General features: G+C 38.0%; 1 protein-coding gene across 4 annotated transcripts in view; it reads left to right on the forward strand.

Moving 5' to 3' along the window:
• The first annotated feature begins 416 nt into the window (after positions 1-416).
• Positions 417-23,784, forward strand: part of ARHGAP24 (Rho GTPase activating protein 24) — a 492,969-nt gene continuing 469,601 nt past the window's right edge. For 2 of the 4 annotated variants that reach the window (XM_060114213.1, XM_060114218.1), the window contains exon 1: positions 417-806. In XM_060114213.1, coding sequence (XP_059970196.1) covers positions 453-806 — 354 coding nt within the window. In that variant the 5' untranslated portion in view covers positions 417-452. The remainder of the gene's footprint in view (positions 807-23,784) is intronic. The other 2 variants (XM_060114272.1, XM_060114225.1) reach the window with 2 other exon arrangements.

Below are 23,784 nucleotides of genomic sequence, written 5' to 3' on the forward strand. Positions count from 1 at the left end.
GGGGGGGGTTGGTCAAAGAAATGCAGAGTTTCTGGGGGGTAGAAGACATGGTTTCTCCATTCTTTTTCGCACCCACAGCCCCAGATCTGTGATCAATGTGTGTCTATGATGTACATGAAATAAAACGAGTGATGCCAGCTGCGGGGAGACCGAGGCAGGGCTCTGCCTGGCCGCTGGGGAGCCGGGCGCCTGGCAGTCACTCAGGCTCTTAGATAACGAGCAGTGAGGCGCTGGGCGAGGACAGGGCTCCTCCCGGCCTCCCTAGTAGTGCGGCTCGAATCTTCTGAAGCTGCCAGTTGCCAAATGAAATCTGAAACCCAGGGCTGCGTCTGAGGGTTGGCCCGGCTCAGTTGTTCCAGCCTCTTGTACTGTACATTTACACATTCACACACAGTCACTCTTTCTAACTTCTGGGACTCTTCTTTGCGCAACTGCTAGGACTTCTCAAGTGCATGTGGCAACTCAATCCAGCTCCGGGTGGAAACCGGCGGGGCTTCGGAGGGTCTCGAAGGCCAGGGGAGCTGTCAAGGCTGCAGCGGGGACCGGGGAGGATCGAGGCGCAGGCGGCTGGGGGGAAACACCCACAATTTCCACCCCAGCCGCAGCTCCTTCTGCCGCCGCCTATTTCTTCCAAGACTACAGCTGCGGAGCTACCAAGTGCATGGGGCGCAACATTTCCCCTTATTGTGGGAAGTAAGGAGGCTGCTCTTCCACTTTTTTCTTTTCTTTTTTTCCCCCAGCTTGTCCTGGGGGCCTTTTTCTTCGGAGCAGTCGCCGTCCCCCGTCTGTCGTGCGCTCCGAGGAGGGTAGGTGACGCCGCGGGGCGGGGGTGGGGGGGAGGTGTGCTTCGGCGCCACCGCGGGAGGCTGGGACGCGGCCTCGCCTGCGCGTGGGGGCTGCGGGCACAGCTGTCTGCGACAGGGGCGGGGGCTGCAGGGGGCGAGGGGGGATCGCAGGAATCCCGTGCTGGTGCAGTGCGTGTGTGTGTGTGTGTGTGTGTACGCGCGTGTATAGATGATGGGAAACAATGCTCCTTTATTATTTTTAAATGGATAAAAACAACGCAAACTGGTGGTTCGCGCTTCTAGGCTTAAAAATAGAGGGAATTGAAAACTCTGTGCAGTTCACTTCCCTTAGTATCTATCCTCCCTTTCCCCGATGCTTGTTTCTGCTGGTGTCTTATATCAGTATTATAAGTTTCCTAGATAACAGGCATACAGAGGTATGTTTTAATAATAACACTTTCATTGTAAACAAAGCGTTAGGGAATCTTTGGTGAATCTTAAGCCACCCAAAAAATTTTGTTTAGATTTTTTAAAGAGTAACTTTTCGAGGAGGTATCCAACCTCTTTTGAGAATGAATATGTAATATGTTCTAATTTAAAAAATACTTCTCATTTAAAAAATGTTTATTGTACAAGTCCCCAAGTATAAAGGGGGAGAATATTACTCTGGATTCCTTAGAGATGTTAAGTTTTCAATACCAGCTAGTAATAGGGAGCCCAGACTTCCTTGTAGTCTATGCATATATTAATTAATTTAAAATATCATTTCTGGGCTTCCCTGGTGGCGCAGTGGTTGAGAGTCCGCCTGCCGATGCAGGGGACAAGGGTTCGTGCCCCGGTCCAGGAAGATCCCACATAACGCGGAGCGGCTGGGCCCGTGAGCCATGGCCGCTGGGCCTGTGCGTCCGGAGCCTGTGTTCCACAATGGGAGAGGCCACAACAGTGAAAGGCCCGCATACGGCAAAAAAAAAAAAAAAAAAAAAAAAAATATATATATATATATATATATATATATAATTTCCAAGCTACTTCTGGTTCCCTCATAGTTTATACTACTCTTTTTTTTTAAACCTAGCAAGACATTATTATTTCACCTCTTTTTAAAATGAGGAAAAAAATAAATCATGCTGGGTATTTGAAATATTAAAGTTGTAAAGGGTCTGCTTATCCATAAGCAAAACAATATGTGTTGCTGTGTCTGCTAAGTAGGACAAATCAATTGAAACCCAGCGATACTTACAGTAGAGGTAAGAGCTTTACTCAATTACTGAGAAGATGGACAGACAGATTAAATACAAACAAGCTGTCCCCTGATTCTAATTAGAACTCAAAACCAACCCTTAAGGGCAAGAATGGATGTTGGTATTAAGCTGGGCATCATAAAACATAAAACACACAGAATTAATATATTAGAAAAAGCCAGAAAACAAATATAAAACCCACGTTAGACTTGTTAAGATCTCACTCTCCCTTTTAAATTTCTTAATACTTCCTCTTCTCTGGGGATAGTTCAACCTCTAAGAGAGCCCAATGATACAATTCCCTTTTTGTCTTTCCTGAGTGCCTGACCTTCAGGTAGCAAGTCGAGAAATCTGTTCTCTTTAGAGCCATCACTGAGTTGTCAGAGAATTCACCTTAGACATCTTGGAGGACTGAGATATTGACAAAACCTTAAAATAAATAAAATCCTCCTTCCATTCAGAGGAGGTATGTTCTTGGTGGAAGACCTTTAAGTGGGAATAAGGGAAAACCTGTGAACTTTTGCAGATCTGGAATTTAGTTTGAGGTGTATGTAAGGAATACACAACTAGAGTGATAAAAGGAAGGAGAATCTGTAATCCTTTCTACATGTAAAAGGCTGTTGAAACTCAGTCTGTCCTTGGCTTTCAACTGTGTTATTTGGTTTTATTACTTAATCTCAGGGGCTTGTTTTGAGAGGAGGATGGTTTCTCAGTTATGTTCTTCTGGGCTGTATATACAGTGAATCTGAACCATTTTGAAAATAAAGACTTGAGTAAGGGGAAGAATTGTGTTCTCAAGAAAAATAATCACTGTAGAACAAATAGCAATGCACCCTTCCAGACAAGAGTATAGATTTAAGTGTAAAAGTGGGAAGGAAGTGTTCTGGACTGAAATTTTCAGTGAAATCCTTTCATGTTTTGCTCAGGATAGCAATGGCCAGAGCTCTGAGAACTTTCATCCTCATGGTTTTATTTACTGTATGATCTTGGGTTCTCTAGGGTGAGGGTGTGGGTTAAGGGAAGCAGGGGTGTGGTGGGGCAGGAAGGGCAAGGAATGTGCAGCAGGTGGTACTGAGTAGTTTGAGTCTGTTTATTTTGCTGTCTTGGTCAAAGCCTAGTTGTTTACCAACAGTGCCCTGAATAGTTTTGCTGTGACCTACTGGCCCATTGAAGTGTGTTTTCTCTCTGGCTCTTGTCAGTGTCCAGGTTGGTTTCTCAAGGCTGAAAGTAGGTGGTGTCACTGCAAAGTCCAGGCCATGCATTTGGTTACTGTTCTTAGCGTTTGCAGTGCTGTAGGACCGTCTTTGTTACCTGTGCTTATTCTCCTGTGATTTTTCTGGCCAATGTTGAACGGTTATTTTTCCATGAGTTGAACTTATGTAATGCTGATTCCTTCTTTCTGCCTTGTTTCAATTTTTGGTAAAGCCGAATGCCTTGGAAAAATAAGATGGGGAAGGTGGATAGAGCCCCAGCTTGGAGTCCAGTAAGGAGGGACAGCCACCCAATTGGTCATACATGAGTGTGGAGAAGTTTGATGATAATGAGAACCTGAGGTATCCATTCTATCTTGATCACACTTTACTGAGGAAAAAAGCAGAAGAGATTTAAAATAAAAAGATGCCTGTTTACACTTAAACTTGTGGTTAAAGGATTAATATTTCTCCCAGATGGAGAAAGATATTTAAAATTAAAGTCATAAATAGGCAACTTAGTCATGAAGTTAATGCTCTTCATGTGAAGAGTTGGAACTTCATATTGAGTCTTGCAATGGTAACCCATCTGTCTTTGCTATATGAACTCAAACTTTACAAGATTATGATGGTTTCAGCAGCTAAGTAAAAGCACATTTGGAAGTGAAGGGATTATTGTGATGAAGACTCAAAGAGTGTTCAGTTTTCAGAGGTTACTATGTACATGTGTGCTTTTAAGCAGCATCTCCATTCTACTGTGGCTTTGCCACAATTAATCTTTATAAAGTGCAGATCTAATTGTATAAGTCCCTTGTTCTAAAACCTTTGATAGATTCCAAAGATCTATAAAAGTAACTTTAAATGCTTTAGTATAGCAACTAAAAGCTCTTCAAAGCCCTTCCTTTTTAGTTTTGTCTTCCTACACAAGGGCCTCTCACTCTTCATACTTCTGACTTCTTGCTCCTGGGTTTCATTCTCCTGGAATGCCCTCTGCCTGGAAAGCCCTTCTTGATTATTGGTGGTTCACTTCAAGCGGAACTTCCTTTGGAAGACTTACCCAATTCTGTGCAGGAAGAATTAATCATTTCATCTTATCTGCTTCCATGATGTTTTAAACATACTGTGAATAATTATTTTAATAATTTTTATGCAACCCCCCAACCCACTACAGTGAGTTCCTTAATGAGTGTATTGGTGGTGAGGGAACCACCTGCATCTAGTGCCTAGCACAGTGTCTGAAACATAGTCGGCATCTGTTAATGTTTCCTAAGTGAATGAGCAAGCAAAGTCATGAATGAAAAAAGCAGCGGTGGACTCCAATTTATGCAGGTAGTTATTTCCCCAAAGTTCATTTCAAAAATGTCTATTTGGACTCAGGGTTCACTTTCCAAAAGTGGCAGTGCTACCAAACATAATTCACTTTCCAGACCAGCCCACACAAGCCTACTTAATTCCTAGAATAGAAGAAATTTTGTGCTTTTGCTATTCTAAAATAAAAGCAAAACAAAACAAAATCTAGTGTGGAACCATTTTTCCTTTTTGAAATTACAAAATACACTTGAGTTTAAAGAGAGTAGAAACAGTTAGAATAGATATACATCTTCCACAATTGTTTTTTATATTATACTGTAAAATCTGTAATCTGTCAGATCCCAGTGGGAGGTCCTGGATTTAGCTGTGAGGACTAATAATGGATTATGTTGCCTGTGGAATGGGCAATAATCTTAATTAATAAAACAAAATAGAAATACTAATTTTGTCTATTTAATAATTATCTTGAGTGCTAGTGCTTGAGGGAATCAGATTTAACTAAAGGGGAATGTAGAGGTGGAAGGAGAGGAGGAAATTCGGAAGGGCACCTACTTTCGTTTTACTGATTTTTTTTTTTTTTTTTTTTTTTTTGTGGTACGCGGTCCTCTCACTGTTGTGGCCTCTCCTGTTGCGGAGCACAGGCTCCAGACGCGCAGGCCCAGCAGCCATGGCTCACGGGCCCAGCTGCTCCACTCCACGTGGGATCCTCCCGGGCCGGGGCACAAACCCGTGTCCCCTGCATCGGCAGGCGGACTCTCAACCACTGGACCACCAGGGAAGCCCCTGATTTTTTTTACTATATTGGTTTTGTTTTCATCTCATTTGAGCATTTACGCTCAAAGTTGCTTCCTGAAAAAAAATTGTTTTTGTCTGCAGTTATTGCTGCTGCCTAACCTGTAGAAAGGAGGTGAGGGTTACACTCCCTTTGAGCCAAAATACAAATGGGCTTATTTCATTTTCAGGGCGGTGATACTTTTGTCACTTGCATAACAGCCGTATAGCATGTGGATAATTTGTCAATAAAGAATGCATAATACTTGTGTTTCAGGCACTATCCAGGGACCATATATAGTTCAAGTTGCTCAAGTTGCTCTTTATATAGTATGTCTGAGAAGACTGGAAGAGCAGTCTGAGAAGACTGGAAGAGCAACCGTTGATATTTAAGAGTAATAGTCTACTCAGCTTTCAAAATCTTCCATGTTCTCTATTTTTATCGGATTATATGACTGGAAATTTATCTATCCTAATCATATTATAACTCCTTTTTGTTACATTGTCTTCATTCACTATGCTTTAATATAATACTTTTTATTTTTTACTGGGAGTCAATAGAAAAGAGATGGACTCCATGGAAAACATCTTGGCACTTTTTGTTATGTATTTCAATATGCCTTATATAAAGATCTCTATAAATTCATCTTTGCCTTTAACTGCTTTAAAAGTGTGTCTCTTTGATTAACTAGTGTTGTTTCTTTTCTAAGAAGAAAAGAGGCTAAAAATCACCATGTTTCTCATTTTGGCTTGTCACCCGAGAAACTCAGAACTAAATTTGATGCACAGTTGTACCCTTGTTGAGATTTTCTAATGACATGTTTTGCATCCTTTTAGCCTTACTTTAATGCACTTAACATACCCCTACCTTTTAACTAAGTTAAAAGTTAACTCAAATCCATTATGGAAATAGGCTGAATTACCTCCATTTTTTTTTTCCTTTTTTAAGACATGTAGTTAAATACTTATAAAATTCTATTTTGTAGCTTTAGTATTTCAGAGCCAATAATTTTTCCAGGTTATTTTTTGTGGTTCCTTGAAACATTCTAGGTACTGATTTTATACTCCCTGATAGATAAAATGGCCTTGCCTCAAATTTACATTTCTTGAACCTTAGAAAGAAAATCATATCTGAGTAATTTTGAAAGTAGGTACTTAAGACCAAACATGTGAGTTCTTTTCAATATGCATATCATAAACGTATAGAAGAGTGCCCTCAGGAATATCTCAGAGAAGCAGAAGAGAAAACTTTCTTTTTTGTACAAATAAAATCTATCAGTAAATTGAGGCTAAAGTCATGATTAGGATCTGTAATTAGGGCTGTACTCTGCCTATCAAATTGAGTCCTCAGAAAAGAAAGTAAGTTTTCAAATTTCCTGAGGGGAAATAACTCTCATTTTGTCCTGAGTTTTTCTCTCTCTTTAAGTCACATAGACTTTCATAATAATAAGCACTCTAATGAATTAAGTACCTACTGAGTATTAGGCTGGCCAAAAAGTTCGTTCAGGTTTTTCCGTAATGTCTTATGGAAAAACCCAAATGAACTTTTTGGCCAGCCCATACCAAGCGCTCCATGAAAATTTTTAACACACACTACTTCTAATTCTAGAAATAGTTAGAAATAATTAATAGTTCTAGAAGTAAACTATATTATATCTAATGCAGACATATTATTCCCACTGCATAAGGAAGTTTAGGCTCAAAGAGGTAAAACTTACTCAAGACATTATAGGTAGTAAGGTGTATGGAGTTCAGAAAAACAAATCTATCTGAATCCAAATACCCTGTTATTTCTAATATGTCACCTCCTCTCAGTGCTCTTCTCTTCAATATTAATTTTAGAACGATAATCTGTGTTTCAATGAGTCTGATATATAGTATAGACCCTGGTCCCAATATGGTCTCCAGGAACTGGCCTTGAAGTTCTCCTGAAGGTCTTTTAGATGACATTCTGGTGCTAATAAGTTGAGTCCCCTGGGGTGGATTACCACCATCAGGGTTTTCTCATGAGAAAAGAAGCTCCCTCTACTATAGGCTGGTAACTGAATCAATCTATAGTGATTGGTTTGACCAGACTTTATTTCTGGTGAGAGGTGAACAGCAAAGATATGGTCCATGAAATTACAATGATCTATACTTATTGTCTAATTCCCAGATGTTTGCCCCAAGGGCAAGTAATTTATTTGTGAAACGATCCCAGGAAATCCCAGGTAAGGGGTGGGCTTCTTTTTATTAGGCAAAACGGCTTATGAGAAGTTTTATATGTCAGTACTTTCTATATGTCAGTACTTTTAATATTGAGTGCATCAAATTATAGTAAAAAGATGACTATAAAGATGCAGCCCTTCTATTTTCATGAAAAGTGCACTGTATTACAGTAACCCAAGTTTATATCCACCATTAAGTGTGCCACAGGAACACTGTGAGCAACAGTTGGAGGTGGCAGAGAGAGAAGGGGGCAGGTTGTCCTAGAGCTGAGGACTAGAGACCCAACTCAAAAAGCTGAAATAAATAAATAAATAAATAAATAAATAAATAAATAAATAAATAAATAAATAAATTCCCCCCGCCCCAGGAACCTCCATACTGTTTTCCATAGTGGCTTTACCAACTTACATTCCCACCAACAGTGTACTAGGGTTCCCTTTTCTCCATATCCTCACCAACATTTATTATTTATTTTTTTGATGATAGCCATTCTGACCAATGTGAGGTGATATCTCATTATGGTTTTGAGTTGCATTTCTCTGGTGATTGGTGATGTTGAGCATCTTTTCATGTGCCTGTTGGCCATCTGAATGTCTTCTTTGAAAAATGTCTATTTAGGTCTTCTGCCCATTTAATCACTTTATCATTTTTTATATTGAGTTCTATGAGTTCTTTATATACCTGAGTATGTATTTGAAGAAAACAAAAACATTAATATGAAAAGGTATATGTACCACAGTGTTCATAGCAGCACTATTTACAATAGTCAAGATATGGAAGCAACCTAGGTGTCCATCAACAGATGAATGGATAAAGAAGATGTGGAGTATATACACAATGGAATATTATATAACCATTAATAAAGAATGAGATTTTGCCATTTGCAACAACATGGATAGACCTGGAGGGTATTTTGCTTACTGAAGTAAGTCAGACAGAGAAAGACAAATACTGTATGTTTTCACTTACATGTGGAATCTAAACAAATAAAACAAATGAAAGAATATAACAAAACAGAAATAGACTCACAGAGAACAAACTAGTGGTTCCCATTGGGGGAGCAGAAGTGGGGCCAGATAGGGGAAGAGGATTAAGAGTTACAAACTACTAGGTATAAAATAAGATATGAGGATGCAATGTACAGCATGGTGAATATAGCCAATATTTTATAATAACTTTAAATGGAGTATAATCTATGAAAATATTGAGTTCACTATGTTGTAAACCTGAACTAATATAACATCATAAATTGACTATACCTCAATTAAAAAATAAGAAAAGAAAAAGGTAAAATATAGAAGGAAAGGATTATTTCTCTGGGGGTAGCAACCGAGAAGGGGAGAAAAGTGGAGTTAGTGGTGGAAGTACTCACTGGGCACACAGAAATGAAATGGGCAATAGGGAAAGTAATTTCAAAGCTAATCTTTCTCAAGAAGGGAGCATTTATCACAGGAACTGTTGGAGTGTATCTCAGTCCCATCTGTAAAGTTACCTAGAGAAAAAAGTTCTCCAGCCTCCTTGAGGTGTCATCTTTGATTGTTTTATTGTGTTGTGAATATCTGGTTTTAAAATTTCTTATATGAAGAAACTTCTAGCAAGAAAAGATGAGCTAGGGGAGTCAAAGAAGGAGCCTGATGTTATCTTGTTGCACCTAATTGCATAAAACTAGGATTTAGCCACATGAGTACCAACTTCAGAATTCCGTTTTGGTTTTTGTATCCCATTATGGTTTAATTGTTACTGTGAAATGGTCAAGGGCAGCGTCAACAATTTTATACAAAGGCATTTATGGGTATACAGAAAGACTAGCCCTCTCACGTTTGTCATTTGTCGATTAGAGATTTCATACTTTGGTAACAACTCACACCTTCATTATGGAATAACTTTTCTGTGTCTATGGGGTTAGGCTCAAGCTGAGAGGTTCTGTGGGGGAGGCTTGAATTTTGGTGCCTAGAAACAGGTGGAGGTTACAAGGAATTATCTCGGTGAGGAGTCCTGAGAACTCCCGCACAACAGATGGAGCTGCTGAAGGAGGATGGATGGGAGAAGGGGAGAAGCAAGGTCACAGGATAATAAGTGTCAGAAGCCAAGGAATCAGGAGAAAAGGCAAATTCGGAGATAGTACTGGAAACTAGAAGGCAAGGGAAGCGAGGCAGTGTATGATGTGACAAATAAGAGTCAGTTTCTGTGTCTAACAATAGGTAATGATTATTGAAGCCTTACTATATGCTAGTTATGCCAAACTCCTGTCCTGGGTTATCTCCTTTAATCCTCGAGCTCCCACATCAGTAGGACCTATTATCATCTCTCTTTTATAGATGGGAAAATGGAAACTTGGGGAGTCAGTAACTTACTGAAGTCACACAGCCACTAAGTGGTAGATCTGGGATTCAAAAGTAAAATATCTTACTGTGAGATATTATGCCATACTTTATCATTATACTCAGGAATTAGACCTATGTTCCAACCTGGCTCTGATACACATAAGCCCTGTGACCTGGGGCAAATTGTATTAACCTCCTTGAACCACAGATTTCCTCTCTGTGAAAATGGGCATTTAATAATACCTACTCCATAGTATTGTTATGGGCTTTTAGTTTATGAAGTGAGCATGCAAAGAGACTTGAAGGCTATCTAGCATCTGGTAAATGTCAATACATGTCAACAGTTATTATTAAATTAAATGATGAACATAGGATTCCTGAGCAGTATTTTTCAAACTATAGGTCTTGCTCTATCAGTGGTCATAAAATCAAATCAGTGGTTCATGACCAGTGTTTCCTTTTAAATGAAAAGGGATAGAACAGGGTGGAATGGAATAGAAAGAAATCAGTGTTCATTACATATAGTAAAAGTAAGAATTGTTTCATGTTTTAACTTCCTTTTTTTTTTTTTTTAATGTGCGTGTATGCACCTCACACTGGGTAAAAACAGAAAATGTGCTTCTTATTATTGATAACTGTCAAAATAAAGGATTTTTTAAATCCTTTAACGTAGCAGTTCAGAGTGTGGTCCCAAGACCAGCAGCATCAATTTCACCTGGGAACTTGTTAGAAATGCAAATTACTGAGACCCACCTGGGCCCAGCCATTTGAGTTTTTAAAAAGGCCTCCAGGTAATTAAGGACCATTACCTATTCAAAAATGGCGCTCAGAAATCATGATAAAATTAGGTAAGGGTATATCTAAATGACTTGAGTGGCTTAAAGTATATGTTGTCTTATATTGACTAAAGACGTTAATTCTCCACAAAATGCTGTTTTGTGTTGTGTGACTTTTGTTTTGTGTAGTCTTTTCTCCTATTTTTTCTGTGCTGCCTCATGGTGCAGGTGCGTGAATCCCACAGAAGTCAATTACTTTATATGTAGAAGGACATTGAGTAGTTAGATCCTGTACTTTCTTCTAGAACTACAAGATAAAAGTTTAACATTCTTTGTGAGTAGCCCAGGGCCCTGAATATCTAAGTTGTGTTCAATTTGAAACATTTTAATGATAATAGTCCAGATGCCTGAACAGCTGTAAAATTGGGAATTAAATTAAGAACTCATAAAAACCTGCATTCAGTATTGTACTAATTGAGATATTTATTTTGAAAAGCACACGCAGACAAGAGATTGGCAGTCTACTGATAGTTAATGCAACAATAATACTGATGGTAAACAACAAAAAAAAATTGGGGGGAAAAACTGAAGTCATAAATTTTTATACTGGGTTGTTTTTTCCCATTAATGAAAACAATGAATGTATTTAAGATATTTAGGGACTGTATGCCATTACTTTAAAGAGAGAGCAGGCAATATTGCTTTGACTAGCCTTTGTTCATTATTGTGTTTTACTGTTGTATTTGGTTTTTGGTCGGAGGGTGTATTTAAGACTTAAAACAATTCTATTTGAAAATACAGCATCCAGATTCACTAGAAAAGACTTGAGGAAGTTTCCATTTAAAAAAAAAAAAAGAGTATTACCTTGGATTTTTAAAAAAACAGCTTTTCAATAGGTACATATTAACTTTTCTAAAAGTAAGTTCTTAGTGGTGTGTGAAAATACTATTCAGGACAGAATTGTCAGCAAAAAAAAAGAGTTTCAGGCGTAAGAAAGTCAACCTTCTGGTTCACCACAGGTAATATTTTATATATGTATTTTTTGTGGTACGCGAGCCTCTCACTGTTGTGGCCTCTCCCGTTGTGGAGCACAGGCTCCGCACGTGCAGGCTCAGCAGCCACGGCTCACGGGCCCAGCCGCTCTGCGGCATGTGGGATCTTCCCGGACCAGGGCACGAACCCGTGTCCCCTGCATCGGCAGGTGGACTCTCAACCACTGCGCCAGCAGGGAAGCCCAAAATTTTATATTTAAACAATGGCTGGAGAGATGTTTTGAAAGATCCTTCTTTACTTTGTAACCTGTAGTTCGGGGAGAGTGGAAGGGAAAGGAACTAGGAGGTGGGCTCTGATCCTGCTTCTGGTATTAATTAGCATCTGTGAACTCAGGCAAATCATTTCGTTTTTCTGGACTTTAGTCTCCTTATCTATAAAATAAAGGTGCTCGAGTTAATACTTTCTAAGATTGTTCCAACTTTGAAAAGTCTCTGTGGCTAAATGGTAGTGTTCCTTTTGAACAATTTTGATAGGAGTGTGGTTATATGTGTAATTGACAGGGCTCTGAAATTTGGATGTTGACTGTATAGAGGAGTGAGGATCTGGAAGTCTGTAGATTACATGATAAAGTTTAGCCTGACCTTTCCTTGTGCCAATGGGCTAGTTTTCATCAGCTGTGGGTTTGGGGTCATGGGTGATGCCATTCACTAAAAGGCTTTTGAAAATGCATGAGGGTATTTTGGTCATAACAGTGATTGGATGAAGCTACTGGCAGGCAGTCAGTGCCCAGGGGTCAAGAATGTCCTATGTCTTGCAATGTGTGTGACAGTCCCTAACTACAAAAAATTTTCTTTCCCTAAATGCCAAAAACATGTCTATTGCAAACCAGCAAATAAAGTTAAAAGATTGAGTTTTAACTCCATATTTTATAAAGTCATCTGGGAAATGGTAATGAAGTCATCATATACTTTCTGCTGTTTCAGTAACACAAATTCAAACACTATCTATTCTTAGATGACAACTGGTGTTTATGGTTCATGGGGGAGAACAGCCTCCAGCTCTCTGCACTATCTATTGACTATGCAGTAAGAAAGGCAGCAAAATCTCAGCTCTGTTAGTACAGGGTGCAAATATAACTTGAAGGCATACTAGGAATAGTCCCTTTGAGTATGACATTACTAGTTTCAGAATGACAACCGTATTTTTAATGAAATCACTTACAGAAGTTGCCATTCAATGGAACGAGACATTTCTTGTGTTCAAATAATGCCATGATGAAGGCATTTGATACACAGATTTAATTCTGTATGATAAGAAATATCAATTGCTTAACACCTTTATACATGATGGTGAGTGACATGAATACTTCCTGTTTCTCCTCTGGCCTCCTCCTGCACTTGGGTTGGCCTTGTATATTCTGGGTCAGATTAAGGATAGAGCTCATTCAGCAAGAGTGACTCATCCAGGGCCTTCTCAAGAACCCTGGTTACGTTTTCAAATTTGACATAAACTTTGCTTTGGAATCATTTAAATCACAGGATCATTTTCTTAAAAGCTTTTCTCTCTTCCATCTTCCTTCTTGTGTTTGTCAAGTCCTTGGTTTATTAATGTGTATATTTTTAAACTACTGCTTATATTCAGCTCTCAGATACTGTGAGGATAAAAGGTGTTGTATGGGTAAAACTGTTGTCTAGCAAATCAAAGCCAACTTGATATTTTCCAGGAGTGAAAGGGAACCCCTGCTTCTCCCTTCTTTGGTGAATTTGGGCCTTAATACCTCTGCAGGAGAAGGGGGAAAGGGAGGTGAAATTGAAATGTGTAACTTTTCCTATAAATTTGGTAAAATTTTAGATTTCAAGATAGGGTTGAAATTACAGAATTAAAAGAAACCATTTCTTTGGGTAGTCTTTCATGTTAATTATCTATACTGGGCCTCCACAATTAATACTGGGCCTCCACAATTAACAAATTATAAACTACACGCTACATTCCTCTTAGAATGAATTTATTGGACATTGGGACAAAAGCCCACTTAGAAAATAGCTATAACCATCTTATCTCAATCTTTTAATATGGGAAATGAGTCCAAATGATCTAGGTGATTTGCCCCAGAATACCGAGTCAGGAAAAGGCAAACCAGACTCTTGATTTTTGGTGACTTGTTTTTCTACCCCACTGTCTCACTTTTCAGAGGTCTTTCTCACCTGTGAGTCCCCTGAGACAATTAAACACAAATGCTAGCCTATGGCATCCACTGCAAATAATGAATTACCTCCTCTGCTCTGCAACTAGAAGGGTACTAGTTAAGTACCATCTGGCAAAACTGTGAAAAGAGTCACTCATGATTTTCTGTGTTCTATCGATTAGGTGAGGAATTATGGCTGAGAAAAGAGCAAGTGAATCTGTAATGTTTTAAAAAGAATTCTTACTGAGTCCAGAGTAACCCTAAAGGCAGCTGAAAAATTACCATATTAAAATCAAGGTGTAACTGGTAATACATTCTGTTTTGGGTTACATTTTTAACCTAATTGCTTGTAATAATATTAATGATACTGAATCCAGTTAATGTGAATATTCTCAATACACTGTAGATTTTCATTCAGTTCAGTCTTCAAACCACATTATAATTGTACACTGTTCTCTTATTTTATGTTTTCATATTCCTGAATAACAAAGAAACAAGTAAGCCTGATGGTATATTACCAGCTAAGAGATTTCATGCAGAAAACAAAAACAAAAATTAAAAAAAAAAAACAGGTTAATCTCCTTAAGCACTGCCTTGACAGGCCAAATAATCGAAGGTGAGTGAGAGAATGGAGGAGGGGGAAAAAGAGGCTTTGGCTAATGGTAACTGCTGTGTAACACTGAGAAACAGGGAGAGTTCTTTCTGTGCAGTGCTTTTATTCTCTCTCTGTTTGCGATCTCATCCTCTACTGTTTAATTTGTGGAACATTCCAAGGAGTATCCTTAGCTTCCCTGACATGAGCCTGGGACTGGGGCTTGAAGGCTCTGAGGGAGTCCTTTCGGAAACACGGGGGGGACGAATAGAGCATGTGCCATGCGACACATAGCTCAGCTGGTTGAGAGGGACTCCTCCTCGGGAACAAGGTGAGACCTTTGTGCCACTGAGCTGTGGGATGCCAGATCACGTGGCTCCGGGCACCTTTGCAGGCAGTTCTGAAAAGTGTATGCTGCTATCTCAGAAAAGTGGGGTTACTTCGATGTCACAAAAGAGAAAATACTAAATGCTTAGTCTTCCTTCAGATGTTTGCAGGCAGCTCAGTGGTGTCACTTTGGGACTCGGCTTCTAATATTTTTATTTTCAAGCAAGAATAGGATACTAGTAGCTTTATGAGGGTTAGTTCTTATTTGTTTAGCAAATCACACTGAGCAAATGCATAGCAATAATAATGGTGGCCTATTTTTTTATTGCTGTTTTCTGTTTGTTTGAGGTAATAAACATTTTCTTAATGTCTTAGAAAGAGCCATTAAGGAAATAAAATTACATTGAACTGTTTTATGGAAATGCCAAGCAATTTGTGTATGATATCATTTATGAGCTTTATTATTAATGTGAAGTGCTAAAATAACTCAGAAAGAATAATATGTAAAGGTCATATTACCATGAGCCTGGAGGGGGTGGAGGTGGAGGGTAGGTGGAGAGAAAGAGATAGAGAGAGAGAGGGAGGGAGAGGGGAGAGAATTAATAAATACATGTGTGAAGTTAAGGTGGAAAGTGCTGAAATTGCTGATGATATTTCCTAGGACGGTGGGATGTGATGAGTTACAGCTGGTGCTGCTGGTGGTGAATACTGTCAGGGAGCAGATCCTGTGACTGCTTAAGAGATTTGAGATTGATTCCTGATACCAATATTGAGACATAATTGTAACCAGAATAATTAGGACTGTGTTTACAGACTTGAGGGCAGGCAGCAAAGGTCTCTGGTAACTTGTTATTTCCAAAGGACCAGGTTAAATTTTTATCTTAAATCTGAGCTTTGATTTGAAACAAAGGTATTAGCTGATTTTTTCTTGAGTTGGTAGTTCCTTTACCTTGCAATTTCCTGTTATTCCGTTGTTAAGTTCCCAGAGAATTCTCTCTAGACTAAGTTCACACAGGAACCCGTCTACCTGCCTGCTTTCTGAGATGCCCAATTTGGTGCTGTTATTGATTTTAATCAGATGCAGAGAAGTACCTTTATTTTTTTGACAACTAAGAACTGTAGTAAACAATTTAGCCATAGAATGTCTGTTTGGCAGCTTTTGGAAAGTTATTAACTTGGCAGCTCAGCTCTTATTAGATGAATGCATTGATGTATTTACCTCCGGAGGTCTATGAGGGTAGCAGTTTTCTTGTGGTAGTAAGTGGTTATTAACTAGTATTTGATAGGTTTTTTGAAAAAAAATTTCAGAAAAGAACTTGAATGGCATGATATCATAAAAGCCTTCATTATTATATAATTTATTACTGAATTTTTCCCCATAGAGACCATCTGATATGATATTGAGTCTCAGATTTTCTAATCTTTCTGTTTTTAGTCCAACACAAGTGCTTCTTTCTTCAGACTCCAATATCCCTCTTATTAATAGATCTGTTTAGTTTAACACTTTTCTGATATTCAAGGATGGATGGCTTTTTTTCACTTGGTATAATAAATAGTATGTAAATAAGTGGTATTTATAAGGGTTAGTACAAAATTTGGTATTCTGGGTTGATCAATTATCTTATTTTCTTCTTTATTCTCTTCAAAGTTATGACTAAATCTGGCAAGATATTAAATGTCTTGCAATTTATCACCCAAAAATAATGCTTTCTTAGACTAATTTTAAATTGATAACTTTTTCATAATTAATGACCATTTCTGGATTGTAATTGTTTATTTTTTAGTTCATTGATGGATAGTATAGTACATTTCTTCCATAAAGTGAGCCTTTAAGAAAAGAGCTGTTTTGTTCTTTCATTTCTTCTGCTAATTTTTGTGTATGACTTTACATATCAGACTCAGAAATTATGACTATGAAAGTAGGTAATGGAAACTAGTCTCTTCTGCTAATTGCCACTTACTGTTCTGTGACTTTTTCACTTGTCCGTATTAAGTCAGCTAGGCTCTATTTCAGCTCAAGTGTTATCTAGAAATCACCAGGACTCCTGGAGTATGTTCACACCCATGTGGCTGTGTGAAAACCAGACTGAAGAGAGTGGTGATGCTGGGCAGAGGTCCAGAGAGGGGTTCAGAGTGAATTAGGTACTTATTGGGGTCTTGGAGTCAGTGTTTTTCATCTAGACTTTTGCCATGAATCTATACTTGCTTCTTCTTGGTTCAAGGAAGATGCTGGCTAGAGTACATCGTCAACCAGGAGACCCCAGACTTTGTCCTATGATGATGGCTTCAGTGCCTCTGGATGCCTGTGATGCCATCTCAGAAGAATTAACCTTAAGTAATCTTAGACTTAACTTTAAGTTCTCTTAGCAGCAGTTTCAGCTGCTTCATGTTATGAATTCTAATGGATTTGAAACTGTATTGAGCAGGTGACAGCTATGAGTCAGCCACCACATCAACACCCGGGTCACTTCCATTCTAATTCAGAGTGGCAGGCCCTTTCCTCTTTGAAGTTCAGTGTTTTGCTTCTATCCTTTCTCTAACCACTTCTTTCTTTCTTTACTCTTTCTTCCATTTGGATTCCCTTTAATTTGTTTCTTTCTTTGCTTTATCTCTTTATTACCCTAGAGATTTGTCATATCAGTTTCCTATTTTCTTCCCATATTTCTTCTCATCATTATTGTTCATGGTGTTTATCTGGCCCCCTATCTTCTTCAGTTACACATTTTGGGGGATGTACTGGATTGATCATTGCTTCTGTTCAATTTGAATTAGTCCACGCATTCCACTCCAAATATTTCACTTTGTCCCAAAATACTTGAATAAACTGTTGTATACGTATTATTATTAACTCTTGCTTTCTCTTCCCACACCAAGAAAGGGTTTCATAGAAATGTAAAACCAGATAAGCAGCTGATGTGGCAAATATTACATTGGTTCTTGGTTCAAAACACTCTGGATTTGAGAGTCAGTTCTGATATTCACTAACAGTGGCAAGTCACTACAAATATTTTGTAAAACAGGGGATAATGGTCAAATGAAAGAACATAGCTGTAAGCAGTTCATGGTGCAAATGTTAGCTTTGACATAATTTCAGACATATAAAGTTTTGCAAAATAGTACAACGAATGCCCATATAACCTCTTTCTAGATATTAGCATCTTAAAAAATCAGAACCAGGAAATTAACTTTGACATAATACTATTAACTAACCTATAGATGTACCACTGTATTGCACCACCAATGTCCTTTTTCTGGACCAGAATACAACAGGAATCACATATATATTTAGTTGTCATGTCTATTAGTCTCCTCCAATCTGGGACAGTTCCTCAATCTTTCTTTACTCTACATGATCCTGACACTTTTGAAGAGTAGTAACCAGTTATTTTGGAGTCCCTCACCTTGGGTTTTCTGATGTTTTCTCATGATTAAATTCAGATTATGCATTTTTGACAAAAGTACCATAGAATGATGCTATGCTCTTCATATCAGGAATCATGTGATGTCAAGATGTCTAATTACTAATGATGTTAACTTTGATTTCTCAATTGAGGTCTGCCAGGTTTTTCTGTTGTTAAGTTGCTAGTTTCCTTTTCTGTAATTAGTATGCATCTTGTGGGGAGATACATTGAGACTATATAAATGACCAGTTTTTCATCCTACTTTCAACCACAAATTTTAGCATTCATTGACAATTCCTTATTGAAACAATTGTCACTGTGGTATTTTTCAAATGGTGATTTTCTATTTTAACATTTCTTCTACACCTTATTCAATTAATATGGACTCATGGGTATTTGTTTCAATCTATGAGTTTTAATCCATTACAACTTGCATTTATTTTGTTGCTCAAATTGTCCAGATTTGGCCATTTGGCCAATCTTCAAGTTGGCTCCTGTGTCCTTTCTTCATATTATGATCATTTTTAGAACACTTCTTATTTTCTGCTACCACAAGATTCTTCAAGTTCATCTTATACTTTTTTCTGATCCAGCCCTTGGATCAGCCATTCAAGGAGCCTAGATTTCTTTTGTTGAAAAATGGTATTTAGAAACCAAGATCTAAGTGTTAGATGTGCTCATTGACAAAATAATGTATCTCCTTTCTCCTACAATATATTTACTTATTTCCTCAATCCATAAATACATGTAAAATACTTCAGAATTGCTAATCCATATCTCTGTGAGAAACATATTTTCTAACAAGAGTATAATACTTGTGTAAAACTATATTTTCTTTAACTTTAGAGTCAAAACACTATGACCTACAAGGAAAACTATGGAGATATTGTCTTGATTTGAATATTTGCATACTTAAGCAAGCGACCTACAGGTCAATGTGCTTTTTTCATAAACTAATTTGATACCTGCTTTGTTACCAACATGATAAGGAAGCTTCATATTTCTGATATGTTTTCAGGCTGTTGTGGAATTTGGATAAGCATGCTGCTTACAATTAGGAAAATGTAAAAACCCATGGAAGCTGCATCTTATTCTATTGGAATATTTTAATTAATTTTTAAAGCTTTTGCTAGAATTTGGTTAGGAACTAGTATAAATAGTAGTTTATTTATAGTATTGTTTCAAGCCTTTTTAACTCTCACTCTCATTGTTCTGGTTCTTTCATTATATTCTCAACTCCACATTCCCTGATTCTTTAAGTTTTCATGAAGAACTGACTCAGCCTCTGCTTGTAAAGGTGGAGATTATGTACAATTTTATAACCTCACTCTCCATTTCTAACATCACTGAAAATATTATGTCTTTCCTAACCAAGTCTTTGTAAGAGATATTCAAAGAGACAAGGAGAACTTTTTCTTTCACACAGACCTTTTGTTATTATAGGTATGTATCACAGCTTCCATTTGCTAGAAAAGTAAGAAGGCAACTAAACAAAATCCCAAACAAAGAAACAACAGAAGTCCAGGGCATTTGGTCATATGTTAGTTAGACAAACCTTAAATGGCTGTGATACCACTGAATCCCAGTTAACACCTACTATTCAGGCTTCTCCCCCTCAGCCCCCCACCTTTTAAAAAAGCCCTTTTAACTTTAGGTGGGATTTACAACACAAATAATATTCCTTTTCTAGTATTCTTAGAAATGTTTGTTCCGTTTTCTTTGAGGATGTGGCACATTTACACTTCCTCCATATGGAGTGGAACTTTCATCATCTGCACTTTAAATTCTCTTCTTTTTTTTTTTGGAAACCGCATATTATAGCAGCTCACAGCACACAGGTTCTGGGTTGATTACTCATGTTCTTATCCTTACTCTACCACCTATGTGGTTCTTGATCAAGGTACTTAATCTCTATTGGCTTTAGTTTCTTCTTGGAAATAAGAACGAAAAAGAGGGCTTTATGTGGTCATCAAGTTTAAATGAGCTAAGAGATTACAGTGCTTAGAAGCATTCCTGGCACATAGCAAGCACTCAATAAATGTTATTGCTATTGTTGTTATTATTTGTGTACCCTGCCTCTCTTTGGGTCTCATCATACCTGCATTTTCTAGAAGCGTAGATATGTGGGCATTTAAGATATATATTATGTACAATAAAGAGAAGAAATAGCTATTTTGCATTACAGAGAGTCAAGACGACATTACGTGAGGATGAAGCAAAAGAGGAAATGACTATTAAAGAGTAAATGATAATACTCTATGTTTTTACCATCTTAATCTCTTTAATAGCGATTAGTCTCTGACATATGAAGTAAAATAACAGAAAACAGTCTGTCTTATTGAGTACAATAAGACAAAATTTCATGAAAAGTCCCAAGATAAGGAGTGACCTAAGCCAAAAATAGACACTCCAACCTGATGAACGATTTTGTCTTTCTGAAAGACGAGATCTGCAAACTACAGAGTGTAGCAGTCTCTTTTTCTGCTTTGTTTCTGGGTTTCAGTGAAAAGGGAAGGGAGCTAGAAGGGGTGGGGGGAAGGATAGGAAATGCTAAAAAGAGGAGACTAGCCCAAATCAAGTAACAGGTACAGAAAATGTTTACTGTTATTAATCAACAATTAATATATATGAGGGCAAAGTGCTTCCTTTTAGGATGTCTATTTTTAACAGTGTGTTGGAATTTAGTGCCCTATAACATAATATGTGTTACAAGCATTTCTGACGCCTAGAGAGAGGTATGATAGTGAGCCAGTGCTTGGGTTTCTTTCCTTAGCTGTAAGTTATATGTGTCAGCATTATGTTTCTCAGTTAGAGAAAGAAAATTTTAATCTGTCAAAACTACCACTTATTGTATATATGTTTGCATCTCATTTTGATTATATAGATTCCAAACCCTGGGGAATGACTGAAGTAGTTAGACTACTATTATTCTTGGTGTGAGATTTTAATCTTTTATCTTAAATAGCACAGTGAGCTCTTTCTTTTAGTGACTGCATTTCGCACCATTAGTCACACTTAGTGGTTACAAAGTTCTGTTTACTTTTATACAAATGCTGACATTCTTGTAACTTCTTGGCTTATGAAAGTGCATGTTTAGAGTTACTGGGGGGTTTCCCTGGTGGTGCAGTGGTTAAAAATCTGCCTGCCAATACAAGGGACACGGGTTAGAGCCCTGGTCTGGGAAGATCCCACATGCAGCAGAACAACTAATCCTGTGCACCACAACTACTGAGCCTGCGCTCTAGAGCCTGCGAGCCACAACTACTGAAGCCCGCGCACCACAACAAAGAGTAGCCCCTGCTCGCCACAATTAGAGAAAGTCCATGCACAGCAACGCAGATGCAACGCAGCCAAAAATAAAATCAATCAATCAATCAATTAATTAATTAATTAATTAAAAAATATTAGAGTTATTGGGAACCATGAAAAGGAAGGTGTTTATTTACTGAGGTTTAGTAAGAGAGTCATTGATATGCTATTGTCATCCTTTGCAGAGATCTAGGAAAGCTTTCTGTTGCATGTGCCTTTCTGGTTTAGCAGTTGTAAAACAGTAACAGCTTGAGAGTATCACCATGTGGCAGGGCCAACAGCAGCAGAAATAGGTTCATTACAGTCACTGTTGATTTAAACATGGGAATCCTTGGTATGGTGGGAATGTTTATGTGTTTATTTTTCATAACCTAAAGTAAAGAACTCCTTCCTTGAAGAAGTCTATTTCCTCTCTGGCTTTTGAGAAAATTATAATCTTTTTCATGATTTACTGATCATCTTTTGATCACAAGTGTATGTCATGTCATTTTGGACAGGTTCGAATCACAAGGATAAAGTTCAACAACCTATTAATAAAAAAATGGCCATGCAACAATGTGAAGACAAACATCCTTAAGCTCCAGGGTATATGTAGTTGTAATGGTTAAAAAAGCACAGCCTTAGGTGCTCCATGGTTTATAATTTGTGTCACATTTTCATGAGAGTTTTGCAGATCCCTAGCTATAAACATTAGCTTCCATAGTTTGGTTATAAATTGAGAACCTTTTGGGAAATGGATACCACACAAATATTTTTGGTGAAAGTCTATCCTTCCTGAGAAGATATTACCAAAGGAATATTGAGGGAGGAGTATGAACTTTATGGATAAAGAAAGAAGGAAGGAATTTTCTGAAGTTTACAAGTGGACAAGGAAGGAAAGAAGTCATTTCAGGCAGAGGGAAATACATGTACAAAGAAACAATATTGTGATGAGAGTATTAGGAGATGTTTGGTAAATGTCCATTTTAGGATGAATTTGGACACTGCTGATAAAGAAGAAGGAATGGAGTCAAGAATTATGAAAAGATTAAAATGACTAAATGTAGTGACTAATTAACTGAAGGAGGTTAGTAAGAAGGGAGTTGGAAAGACCCAAACCTACTGAACATATTAGTCACAGATATTAGTAACTAGGTCTCACTTTGCCCCATCCATTTCTGAATAGCTCAATCGGGGCATTAAATCATGTGCTTTTGTGAAGACTAAAAATATGGTTTCATGTCTCAACTCTGTCAGTCATATGTGCCACTTCGGGAAAATAACTTCTACTTATGTTAAATTCTGAAGAAGAATACTTCTTAGAGATTTTACAAAGACTAATTGGAGGAGAGAAGTCACTTAGTAATGACTGTATAAATGCAAAATATACTGTTATCCTGTTGCCCACTGCTACTGATTGTCAGTATGTTTGGAAAATCAGTTCCTCTACACTAAATTAAGAAACGCGACACTGCATTCCTAATTTTCCACTTGTACTGTTGTAGCAGTCTCCAGACACACCAGTTTTGCCACACACTTGGGTCTCCCTAGCATTTGGTTCCCTTCTCCACCTTTTTAATTTCTAATCTAAATAAAACAAGAGGTAGTTATGGTTGAGTTCCTTTTTCTTTTAAGTCGGTTAATGAAAAGTGTGCAGTCCTTTCATCCAAGTCAAATAAATGCACAAACCATGAGGCAGGCTAGTAGTTTATTTTCTTTTCTTTGGTGACAGGAACAAGGAGATTTTTGTGAGGAAACAAAATACTTGTTGCAAAGAATCAGTGTTAATGTGTCAAAGGTGACTAACATCTTGAATCTCAACCAGACACCTACTCCAGGGGAACTGAGGACACAGTAAAATAATGGCCATCTTTGACACCTGGCTTGGCTTTCAGTACCAAATTTTGACGTGGCTTGTACCCTAGTGAGCTGGGCAGTCCTCACTCAAGTTTTGCAGAAACAACCTTGCTTCTTAACCCAACACTAGACAGAAAGCAGCCCAAATGACTTGTGTTATTATTTTTCTTAATACCTGTTTACTTGGGTATTGTAAAATTTTCAGTTTTATTAATGGGAAGAGGGAGAGAGCCCTCGAACAGAGTGATTCTGTGCCTCATTTCTGGGCAGAACCTCTTGATGAACTGCTTTTAGAAGGTGAGAACCCCTCCCCGAAGTAGGGAAATCCACAGGCCTGATATGATATCCTGGGCACAAGAGAGTGAAGAGAGCAAAAGAGCCTTTCTCTTCCAAAACCTAGAGAAGAATTAAAATCTTTGGAAAAAGACCCTGAAATCTACATTCTGACAAATTCCTCAAGTGAGTCTACTGTACACCAAAGTTGAGTATTTACTAAAAATTCTTCCCCCTACTATGGTCCTTCTATAAAAACCAA

Source organism: Mesoplodon densirostris, chromosome 1 (assembly GCF_025265405.1).
Source record: "Mesoplodon densirostris isolate mMesDen1 chromosome 1, mMesDen1 primary haplotype, whole genome shotgun sequence".
Classification (NCBI taxonomy): Eukaryota; Metazoa; Chordata; class Mammalia; order Artiodactyla; family Ziphiidae; genus Mesoplodon; species Mesoplodon densirostris.